The sequence below is a fragment of the Stegodyphus dumicola genome, chromosome 5 (genome assembly GCF_044657685.1).
Source record: "Stegodyphus dumicola isolate Sdum_Otavi_A_Nest chromosome 5, ASM4465768v1".
NCBI classification, from domain to species: Eukaryota; Metazoa; Arthropoda; class Arachnida; order Araneae; family Eresidae; genus Stegodyphus; species Stegodyphus dumicola.
In genome coordinates this window covers 127139702-127152550 of record NC_140772.1, presented here as the reverse complement: position 1 = coordinate 127152550, position 12849 = coordinate 127139702, and the positions used below count along the sequence as shown (strand labels likewise).

Genomic DNA, 12849 nt, shown 5'->3' with positions numbered 1-12849 from the left:
TGAGTAATTACTCAAGTTGTCATGTGTTGATAAACATGCAGTGATGAAAGCAAAATATAATAAATAATGGTTTGCCAGGTTAGCGTCAGCGGCATAAAATATTAGTAGGTGTAAAATTAACATTGCATTTATGTAGAATGTTTTGGTTTGTGATGTATGCCAAGCAGATACGCAGCTATGGAGCCAAATTATTAATCATACAAATTATGCTAAAATGACTGTTTCTTCAATAATGAGGTATTTTATTTAGTGCCAAAGTGAAATTAAGAATCGGGACTCTCCACATGTTTTATTATGTGCAGAAGGGGGAATCAAATTCGCAGGTGTAAAGCATACAAAAAAAAAAGTTGGTGGTGACTTTGAGGTCCAGACTTTAGATCATTTCCGATATTGGACGTCCGGATCTCGGGCTTTCAAAATTCTTACTGAATTATCTTGTAATAATAATAATAATAATAAAGATCAAAAGGTTCTGCCCCCCCCAAAAAAATTACGGCAATTTTTACTTAATTTGGTTTGTATTTTTCTACTATAAGATAAATATAATCTATAGCACATTAAAAAAAGTGCAGCATCTAATACTGTAAAAAAATAGCATGGGTGGCATATAGCTGTTTTAAGCATTTTCAGAACAATAATTCGTGTTAAATCTGCTTATTACACCAACAGCCACGCGAGTATTTCTTGCCCTCTCACATTTGTTTAACATTAAAAATGTAACAGTCTCATTGTTATGAAAAAGCTATTAATTCAACAACTAGAAATGGAAACCAAATACACATGAAAGCCACTTATGCTTCATGAAGTTTTTTTCAAATGATATATGATATTAGTTATCTTGTCACGTGTATCGATTCTCTTCAGAATTTCCAATTTCTTCCAAGCAGATATGCTTTTCAATAGGTCTTTCAAAAAAAAAAAAAAAAAAACCCTTTCTTTATTTGTTCCAGTCTGGTCATATGTCGACTCAAAAATTTGTATGTAGGGTATTTTACTCTACTTATATATGCATGTTTATAATTATTAATTACAAATCTAAAATAGGTATAAAGTTAGTTAAATTATAATACATATTTCTGGTATAACATATAGCATAATAAAAATGACCTTGAGCAGCAAATAAAACTGCATAATTTGAAATGATTTTTAATACTTTTAAAATTACATAAATTTGATTTTTATATTTCCTTACCTATTTTTACTCTGCATTTTCTAAACTCTAAATCAAGTTTTTTTTTATAAAGACTGATGAACAGGGTATGTTTAGAATAAATTTCTTTCGACAGAAATAAAAATATATACATATATGCTTACTATTCTTAACTGCCCTTCTATTATAAATGCTTAAAGTTATTACATAATCCATCAATCACAATCCAATGTATAAAATAAAAAGATACATGCAGTTATAATTCTTAATAGCTTTATATGTTGCCACTACTAAGAAAATTTTTAATCTAGACAAATTTCTATTGTACAGTATAATTTAATGCAAACTACATTTCTGTACGAGATTTCAGTATCACCTAATTAATTTTATTACTTAAAATATATTATTATTTTGTGATATGAATGAAACACTTTTAAAATCTGATTACTGAAGCTGATCATTATTGATTACTTAATCCAACGACTTATTTAAACCTGGTCATTTTCCAATGTACTTTATAAAAATTACAAGCAAAATGGCAAAGAATGAATAGTATTTATATAAAGAGAAAAATTAAAGAGACACACACCAATATGGGGATGGAATCTATATGTATAATACACATAATTTTACAAGTATCTCTTCTTTTCAAAGACTTACCATACTTTTCAAGGCTGCTGTGTTTACATATGAAAAATTAACTTTTATGTCAATTACTTTAAAAAAAAATTAGAGCACACTAATATATTCACAATTTTTAGAACTGACAAATTTGGTATCTAAAAGATCAAATGAATCCTTATAAATAAGGAGGTGAATTTTTTAAACAAACAAAAATGGCCATCAAGATGTGAAGATATAGTTCGTGGGCAATAAAAATTACACACCACTACCTTTTCACCTTCATTTAATTACATACAATCAGCTGACAAGACTAAATGAAAAAATAATAATAAGCCCAAACAGAACAATGATAGCTGAGGCTTGCTTGCTATTAGGACATGATTAATTATTCAATAACTTCTAGACTTAGCATAAACATTCAGGACAAGCATTCCAAACAAATGTATAAGGAAAATTTTCACTCTGCTATTTTAAAATCATACATAATATAGAAGGATTTAGCAACACATGTTTATAGAAATATCAGTTATGCCAAAGCAAACTGCATACATAAAATTACCATCAATCACATAGTGCTGGAATGCTAATTTTAATGGAATGCTAATTTAAATTACCATCAATCACATAGTGCTGGAATGCTAATAAAACTGGAATGCTAATTTTAACTAATTAGCTCAGGTTTTCTATATCCAGTAATAACAATTTCCCTAATCATAACATTTAATTTCACAGCATTAATAAAAGGTTGTGAAAAAATTTAAGTAACCACAATATATAAAACTTTCCCTTATTCAAAAATTAAATAATAAAAAATATGATTTAAGAATTTAAAAGATATGCAAAAAACATACAAAAGATATAAATAAAATATTCGAAAAGGTATTGAAATTGCAAATGTTACTGTTAGCTTCTACTACAGTAGAAAGTCCGTAATCCGGACTCATTGGGACTTCGGCGATTCCGGATTAGGGGTTTTCCCGGATTATAGATCATCAATTTAAATCTGATAAGATGGCATGCAGAAATTATACAACTAAAAATATTAAACCGTAATTAACATAACATTAGTGGTGCTTCCTTCTTATGAAAAGAAGGTAAAGAGCTTAGGCAATGTTGCCCATTGCTCTTCTGCCATTTGATCATTTAAATCAAAGGTTTTAAATGGTAACTCCAGTGAAAGGTAAATAATAAATAAATAGATAAGATCCCAAACTGACACGAAATATATAGTATGAGCAAAAGATCCCAACTGTAAATTCAGGGTGTCGGTTAAATCGTTAAAACTTCCCAATTGGATGAATCCCTCCCAAACAACCAAGCGCAAACTCTTGACCAAACAAGGGTGCGATGGTGAGTCTAAAATAAAAATAAATACATAAAAATAAATAAACCATAATTTATGAAATAAAGAGCAATTATGATCTAAAGGGTATCAAAATTTACCAAACAAAAAGCTTAATATTTATTTGTTTACTTTATTAAACATTTCTTTAAATGTAAATTGTTCAAGTTGCTTTGTTTTTTGTGCTTATACTTTCTCTTTAATTCTATAAACAGACATCATTTCTTGTTCATTTACAAAGTTCCACTGTTCAAGTCCTATAATTGCTGTGTTGAGAATACCAACTAACTTGTCAATTTAAATTTTTTCGTTTTCAATAACCTCTCTGTCACTTTCTATCGGAAGCGCACATGGGTAAACGCTTTACGCGCACGCGTAGCGGACGCGCGCATTAAACGCGGATGAGTAAACGCTTTACGCACATGCGTAAGTTTGTGGCTTTGAAGTCCGGATTATAGATCATTCCGGATAATGGACGTCTAGATTACGGACTTTATACTGTAACAAATACAGCAAGTATGTCATTGTTCTGGATATTTGATAATTTGAGCATAATATACTAGTGCTAAGAAAATTTGCAAATTAATATTTTACTATTTATTTCAAACAAAATTTGTAATTGCAAAAGGTATACAAAACATACTTTGGCTCGATCAGTTGGCTCAAATTCTGATGAAATGGATGATGATCCAGGATACTCACGAGACACAACACACAGAAACTCAGCATGATCTTCATTTCCATAATTGTATGATGAACCAATGTTGATCAGCTGAAATAACATAAGATTATACATTTTGATATGAGAAATTTCTTCTGAATTATTATAAAATAAATCCTTTAATCTAACTATATTATTAAAAAGTATGATTTAAATACATTGAAACAAACTGATGTAAATAAATAAAAAATTTCAAATTTCTGGTTTAGAAACAAAAGATATACAAAAAAACTTAGACCATTTTTGCAGAATTATATTTTATTTAACATTACAACACATTTTTAAAAATCTCATGTTCTCTTCAAGCACCATTTAATAACAGGTACAAGAATCTTTGAAATAATTTTAATTAATTTTTTTTTTATTTATGAAAATATGTGAAAGAAATACAATGAACCCTAAGTTTACAAATTTAGTTTGTTTCTGTTTGTCATTCAAGATTTTCAGAAATCAAAAATACTTTAATCTGTTCTTAGACCACTAATGACCACTTATTTAAAACTGCACAAGCACATCACTTAAAAATAATGGAAATCATTAAGAAAGAAAAAAAGAATATTTATTATATAAAACAAGAAATTTTAATTTAACTCAACTGTATTCATATGAAGAAGAGTGAATGGTAAGAATAGAGAAGATGAGAAGTTTGCTTTCACAAAAACTTCAGGTAACTGTCTCTTTGAGGCAATTTTATTTTTTCTTTGTCTTTTAGCAGATTCTGTTTCAGATTTACTGAGCTTTTAATTCATTAAAAATTTGGGTACTTTTCTGCTATCGGGACTGGATTCAGAAATATACATTAGTACATATGTATGCATGTATGTATATACACACACAGACATTCATACAAATACATTCCTGAATCTGGTTACGATACTAGAAAAGTACCAAAATTTCTCCAGTGTGATTTATTCTTATACATGTTTTAAAATGTTTCTAAAGTTTTCACTAAAATTTTCACTGAAAATGACTTGCTACACCTTTATCAGGGTATTCATTCCATAGAATTTTAAACATTATCATACTTCACACGTGTTTCAGATATAAAAAAATCTAGGTTCATCTTCGCTTCATTCCTTTCCCTCTGAAGGCACATCCTTCATAATTGCCTTTTGTTGCCACTTCTGAAAATGTTTCAGTTCTTTCATCCAGAACTCATTTTATTGGCCTATCTTTGTTACTGACTTCCAAGCCCAAAGCTTTGCCTAGAGACACAATATCACAGGCAAAAAAAATTCCTCAGCGTTAAAGCCCACAGAATCTCTGCAATACAATCTAGCTATAATTTCCTCTAGGCAAAATTCATGATCGTGTAAATCATTTGCCAGTAGGATTAGTTAATGAGAGTTAAACAATGGAAAATATTAAAATGGTAATTCTTTAAATCCCTAAATGTAAATTATCTGATAGAGGTTACCTCAAAACACCTCTGAAAATCATTTGTTCCTGAGCTGGGCTGTTCATAATGTGAAATTACCATTCATCATCCAAGATGTTTTTTGTTCAAATTATTTGTTCATGATAGAAAGCACTCATGATCCAAGGTTTCATTGTGGTATGAGAGTTTTACATCTTTCTTAACTAAAAATTATATTTATGTTATTAAAATTTAAAAAAATTAATAACACTTTCTTAAAATACAGTTAACACTATTCAATTAAATTAGTCTTTAATATGTCTTTAACTCTTTAAAATTTTTATTAGTCTTTAAATCATAATTTAAAGGCACATACTACATTAAAAATGATCAAAATATATTTTTTTTTCATTTTTTAAAATACTTAAGTTTACAGCTATGAGCTGTTTAAATATCAACAGAAATTTTGAAGCTGTACCTTGAATTGTTTAAAAATTTTTCAGGTATTTTAAGATAAATATTACAAGAAAAGTTTTTTAAACGGGTGCTTTTGTTAGCATGATAAAATAAACTAGAGTGAACCCTCTCTGCACAACCATCTCCCATGAAACAAAAACAGAGAAACAACCAGAGATTGCTTATTAAAATACACTAACTAAACAAAATAAAATAAAATTTCATTACAAGTTTAGCATTAGACAGAATTATTCTGCAGTGAAATCAGAGCATTATTTCACCTTTTTATGACTATACTAGTAAAACAACTTCAGTGGAAAATAAGCTATAGATCTATAACAATGCATATTATGCTACAGAAAATTATTTAATACAAAAAAAATATATTTTGATGGATGCTATAAGAACTAATAATATGATGAACAGCTCATAAAGTTCAATAGATTACGCTGCCCTGCCACGTAAAAAAGAGGGAATGTTTTTTAGCATTACTCTTTTTATTTACAGCTATATTAAAATGATCAGCAGCCTTGGATTGTGCAAGACAATACTATATTTCAGAGCAGTCTCCCATTTCAGTACATACTGTAAATATTCCTAAATTTTGCAAACATAGTTAACATGAATTATGTTAGTATTGCTTCACAGTCATAAAAATGCTTTTCTGGGATTAAAAACACATTCCATAATCAATAATCATGCTTTCAGATTAAATGTTTTACAGAATTCATGAGGCTCACAAAAAGGATGGCTTGTGATAGAATTTCTGGATTTTTTCTGGCTGTGATTTGCACTTTGGAGAGTAAAATTAAATCATCTGAAGAATTTTAAATCAATTGCCTTTTTTAAAATTATTATAAAATGGGCAAAAGATAAGGAAAGCTTAATTTCAGAGAAAAAATATTTCAACAAAAAATTATTATCTGATAAAAAATTATTCAGTGAAATATTGTATTTAGTAAGCTATGAAAGACTTAAATAATTGTTCCCGTTTTGCAATTTTTTTGCTTTGAAAGTACTGTTTGAAAATTTCTCTAATGAAAATGAGATAAAAAGAAGGAATTGATCATATTTTTTATAAAACATAACTTATTATATATGTGTGTATGTATGTATGCAAGATATAACATACATAAAGCAAGCTTCTATTTTAATTGGAAACACTCCCTTTACTTCATTTTTATTTGAGTACTTCCCCTTTCTGTCCTTAAAAACAGTAACTATTTATAATATATCAATACACAGGGTTTGTACACATTTCTGCGCATGGAAATTAAGTACTTCTAAGGACCATTAATGAAAAAATTAAGGACCTATGAGCGAATGGGAACTGAATAAATTCAATTAAAAATATTATATATCCCTGAACTTCACTTTTGTAATACCATCCTAAAAATAAAATGGATTCGTAAATAGGATGAATTATTATTATTAAACATGACTTAATTAACATAATTATTATTAAGTCTGAGAATAAAATATATGAAATTTATCAAGGAGCATTATATACTTTACACTTATAAGAAATGAACATATCTGAAAGGAGGTAAGTGACATTTTATTTACGTTTTACTAACAGTTAGTTTTATGTTGATTTTATTTTATATCTCATTTTGTCACACACTTGCTCAGTCTAGAGCTTTAGTAAACAGTAAGCAGATTTTATGTCAAGCGTCATAGGTTAAAATGAGAAGTAAAATCATAATCAGCATGATTCACAACAAAAGACTAGCTGTTGCCACTGCTGCTGCTTACCTAGAGAGATACCTACTGATCAGAACAAACCTGAAAGGCCTGATGTAGGCACAGTTGGGGCAAGTTCTGAAAGTTAGCTGGGTTTTGTCTGACGCCGTTAACGTCGTAGCTTCGTGTAGAGTTCCAGGGGTTGTGACTCAGTTAATATACTTTAAGGTTCTAATAAGCCACTAAAGCACCAGAGGTGATAAGTTATTTTACATTATTTTAAGTCTCACTAGATGTAAAGAATAAGTTTTACATGAATTTTTACATTTTTGTGTTTTATCTTGTGACTACGGTAAGGGTTAATGAAAGGCAATAACTCGCTTTAATACGCAGAGATAATTTTTAAGGGCAAGCAGTTAGTTTTAATTAATTAAATTAGGTATAAGGTAACCTTACTCATTATGGATTTACATGGCCACTATTAAATTTTATTCATTTTTAACAATATTTGTTAAAAAAGGCCCTATTAAAATCCCAATCTAATAAAATTTCACAGTTTAAAATACATGTAATTTATGACATTGATTCTTAAACAACATTCAGATAATTACACATTAAAAGCTACAAAACATTTATGTTTTGTAGCAACAATACTCAATAAAATATTTATGAGTCTTTTAATTTTGAAGCCTTCCCAGACATTTTGGCTAATTTATATCAATTTCCTTCTCTTTCAGCACCTTTTCTAACAATTAGAAATTTGTCTCAATACACAAAAGAATGTTCTCACTAGTTTCTGCGTATTTTTATCTCCTAACCTGTCAACCGGTCCACAATGTACCTATGAGGGTGTTTTTATCTCCTAACCTGTCAATAGGTACATTGTGGACCGGTATATTTGATCTGGTAAAAGTTAAATAGTCCGAAACACATCAACAGATATAAAGCAAATTATTGCTATGTCTGAAAGTAACTACAATGTCCGACAAAGGTTTAAATAAGATTCTTATTTAAAAAGTTAAAAAATAAAGTCATGTTCTTATGCTAACAAAATCAATTACAGCTCGAAGTGATGTAATGAAACAAGAAAGTCAAATTCAAACTAAAAATATGGATTACTGGTCAAAGACTATACAATTTAATTTCGTTTTAGGTTGGCTCAATAACTCTATCATCATAATAAACTCAAATTTCGGCAACGGTAATCCAAGACGAATAATTACAAATTATCAGAGCTGGCAGGAACTAATGCAGGGAGCAAGTGGAGGTCGGAAACACACTTTTGTCTTACATTCCAAAAATCTCGGTTTAAAACTGTCTAAATGATTTATTTGCATTCTGGTGAGAAAGTGGAAATGGGAACTTGTAAACAATTGGGTAATTTACATAATAATAACTGTACATATCTTTGAAGAATAATTTTGTTTTTCTTCCACATGTATTCAGTTTCTTTCTTCCACATTTCCTTTTTATTTTAGAATTTTTGGATTTAATTAAAGATTTCTGACATTCTAAATAAACTCAATGCATTTAGAATGTATAGAAAAAGCTGCCAATTTTATTTCTTTAGTAATATGAACATTCAGAAGAAATATGAAATATATATGGTAAGCTTCAATTAGAGAGCTGATGTGGCATAATTTTTATAATTTAGTGACATACTGAGCAATAAATTCTACAAATGGCAAAACTTTTAGAATTTAGAACAGGCATTGGAAGCAGAATTTAGAAAGGCACCAGGCAGCAGAATTTAAGATCCACAGAGACTGCATCAGATAGGAAAATGCCTAGTGCCAGCCCTGTGTATGATGCATTAAGATATATTAGATGAATCTTTTAAATTGTCAGTTTTCAATATCTTTATTAATAAAAGAATTCCTTTCTATAATGCCTATCCATATAATAAGAAGGCATTTCTGATATTTTCTCTGTTTGTGTCTAGTGAAAAGTAGAGAATAAAGGGAAGATTAAAATATTATGAAAAAGATTCTAGTATCAGTAGTAAAACATTCAACTATAATGTTTTCATTGTTCTTCCAGGCACTCTCCAAAAAGTAAGAAATTATGTGTTAATACTATGAAGACATTTTTCGTTTTGACACATTTTTCTGGAATCTTTAAGAATCGTGGGTCTATAAATCTTGCCTTCATATCTTTCTAATTTTTTCATGCTGTGATGTCTAAAATTCTAAAAAAAAATTACCCCCTATCAATTCTGTAACAGCACTCAGCCAGAAATAGTTTGAAAAAAAAAATCGAAGGAAAAAAGCATAAAATTAATTTTATAGAGAAAAACAGGGCTTAATTTCTAAAATTAGATGTGCAGGAGACCCGTGAAACATTGTCAGAAAGAGGTACAAAAATAAATAAATAAAAATGGCTAATAAAGTCATTAATAATTAAAAAATTTAATATTAATTATTAAAATAATTCAATAATTAATTATTAAATAATTAAATAGTTTAAATAAAAATTAAAATATGAAGAGAAAAATTTAAATTTAATAAGCGATTTTTAATATAATTTTATTACTAAAAGTAAAATTTTCGATATCAAATTTCTACTGAACTTTTGTTCAGGTACAAAAAAGAAGTGTCACAGCTTTCTTATTTAGGACCCTGGGTAGAATTATGATTTATCCCCAAAACTAAGAAGTACGGGAGCAGGGCTCGGGTGCATTTTAAGCTCTGGAGAAAACTGATGTATATTTTGAGAATTCTGAGACAATTATATGGGGAAAACTCTTACCATGAAAATTTTTAAAAATACATTTTTAATTAATTACATAGCTAGTTTGTTTTTGCTAAGAACTGTTTTGTAAATGGTGATTTATAGCATTATACCTTGCTTATTTTCTACATATAATAAATGGCCGAAATGGAACTTTATAATATCACAACAAAAATAAGAATGCTTTATTTTAATCTTATCTCATAAATATAACCATTATTTAAATGAAATTTATTAATGTTCTAAAAAAACTGCTGAAAAATTCCTAGATCTCGGAATTAAAAATTTTCTATAGAAACAAATCTTAAAATCATCAAAATGTTGATGAGTGGCCAAATTTAGAACAGTTTAATTAAAGAGTTCACACCCCTGAAATCAAAAAGTTGTTTAAGGGCTCTTCATTAGAAAAAAAGAAATAATTTCGAAATGCTTATGTTTCACTTCTTGTTCAGAAACTCCAATATCTCACCATTTATATTAGAACTAGGAACAAATTATAACTCATGAACCCATTCAAAAGATAACCATATTTTTCAGCAAATCGCCAAAAATATTATTCCAAAATGTTAATTCACACTCAAAATGGCAGTCGTAAAAACAGACAGAAATTTCAGATGATTAAAATTAAGGACCTTCTGACGATTTTTGCCGAAATTAAGGACTTTTAAGGACCAAAAATTGATTCCCAAAAAATTAAGGACTTTTACGGACTCTTAAGGACCGTACGAACCTTGAATACAGTATATCATTTCAAAATTAATTCCCATCATGCTTTCTTAAATGATCCTGCAATGTAGACACCTCTTATCCAATAACAGATCAAGATTTCTATTAAGAACCAAAACTGATGTGCGAATTAATTTATGCATCTAAAGAATTAATGTTTATACAGAAATAAAATTATGTTAAATTTATGACTACATCTGTCAGCAAGTGTCATTATTCTATCTACACAATAAACCAGCTCCTATTTATTACATATATATAATAAATTATGTAATAAATACCAAATAATTACAGGTATCTATAGCCCAGTTTGAATGATACTAGTTACATCTACGATATGTCAATTATAGCAGTAGCAGATGACAATGCTAAGTACTTAAGGAATACTGTAAATAAACATTTTAAATATATAATGGTACTTGAAATAAAAATTTAATGACTTTAACATAATAAAAGAAAAACATTTTAAATCAACATTTTTAAATATATTTATATTTTAAAATATAGTGGTCCACTTTTGCATAAATTATTATAGTTAAATTTAAAGGAAAGGAAATGAGTAATAGGTATCTTAGAAAACCAGCACAGTCTTTGCATATATTATGACAATACAATTTTACCTGTTCAAACTTCCACCCATCAGACATAGTGGAAACCATCTGAGTAAGTTCATCTTCATGACACTGCAGAACTCTGTATACATGTTTTCGAGAGTCATTCTACAGAGCAGGAAAAAGGAAATTAATACTAAAGAATGGTTTTCAGGAGACAGTCTTATAAATTTATTTGCTTAGGCAAAATTTTACATTGCAGTACATAACACATTCATAAATGTATGCAAGATGAAGTAATTTTTAACATCAGAGTATTAGGTGCTAATTCATCTATTACACATGAAAATGCTACATATTTATAAAATAAATGATTTTAGAACCACATATTGCAAAATGTGAAACAGTATTTATATACATAATTATTAAATAACTGTACAATTAATATAATGTGTCCAGATAATCCATCTATTCTAGATAATACAAAAGCTATTCATTTATACATCACGTTTTTTTCACTTCATTAATGAGGCCATTAATACTATATAACTACAAGTTGAAGGATAGATTGTATTTTTCAACTAATCCCAGCAAAGTTGCTAAATGAAAACAAGCAACAGTGATTATTAACTTACTACAACTTACTTGTAAGTTTAAACGAACTGGTACAGGTAGGCTAGCATGTCTGCAGCATTCTAGGTGCTTTAAAGTATTTCTACATTTAAATTGTTATGATTATGCCCTAGTTTTGAATTCCGAAAGAGAACACAGGAGGGAGGGACGGGCCAGTCCAAGTGTCTCTCACTCTTCTTCCCTTACACCAACCTCTCTACAGGGTTTCAGTTTGCAATGTATTTTGAGTGCCCCCTTGCTGCACAGACACTATTGCTTACAAACATCTATACTTCCAGGATTCAGACCTGGAACTTTGGTATGCCAGTCAGCATCATTAACCACTATCACATCTGGACAGCAGTTTAAATGAAGAATAATAAAATGCAGTAATTATTCTTTTAACCCTTTCAAGACAGGTGTCCCATATACGCATTCCCTAAGAACGTCTCTTACAGCCGGGCATCCCATCCACGCATCAGTAAAGATCGCATTCAGAGGACGGGTGATGTGTATACGCATTTTAAGGTGGAACATTTTTCTGAAGGCCACTAGATGGCATCCTGTGTCCATTACTTTTGAAATGAAGACAGTTTTAGGTTCCTGACCTTGAGTTTGATATATTCTGCTTGACTTTGGCATTTTACTCATCAGCTGTTCGAGGGTGGGGGTGGAGGGAAAGCGTATACAGAGGTGGGCTCTTTAAATCGCTGCGTGCTAATGAAAACATTCTCGTATCTGATTTATATCCAATTCCTTTTTTTATTCTATTTTTTCCTCTACTATGTATGGTCTTTTAGGGTTACTGCGCGGAGTTTTTTTACATTTTGCTTTGCCTTCAGATATATTTCCGTTCCTTCTTTTTTTTTTTTTATTTAGGAAAGCCTCACCTCCAGT

At 29.3% G+C, this 12849-nt stretch overlaps 1 protein-coding gene across 1 annotated transcript in view; it reads right to left on the bottom strand.

Annotated features, from left to right (window-relative positions):
- Window positions 1-12849, bottom strand: part of inc (BTB/POZ domain-containing protein inc) — a 45460-nt gene that overhangs the window by 7498 nt on the left and 25113 nt on the right. The window contains exons 4-5 of the mRNA XM_085817043.1: window positions 11410-11508; window positions 3760-3888 (exon numbers count right to left, since the gene is read on the bottom strand). Of these exons, the coding sequence (XP_085673169.1) occupies window positions 3760-3888; window positions 11410-11508 (228 nt within the window). The remainder of the gene's footprint in view (window positions 1-3759; window positions 3889-11409; window positions 11509-12849) is intronic.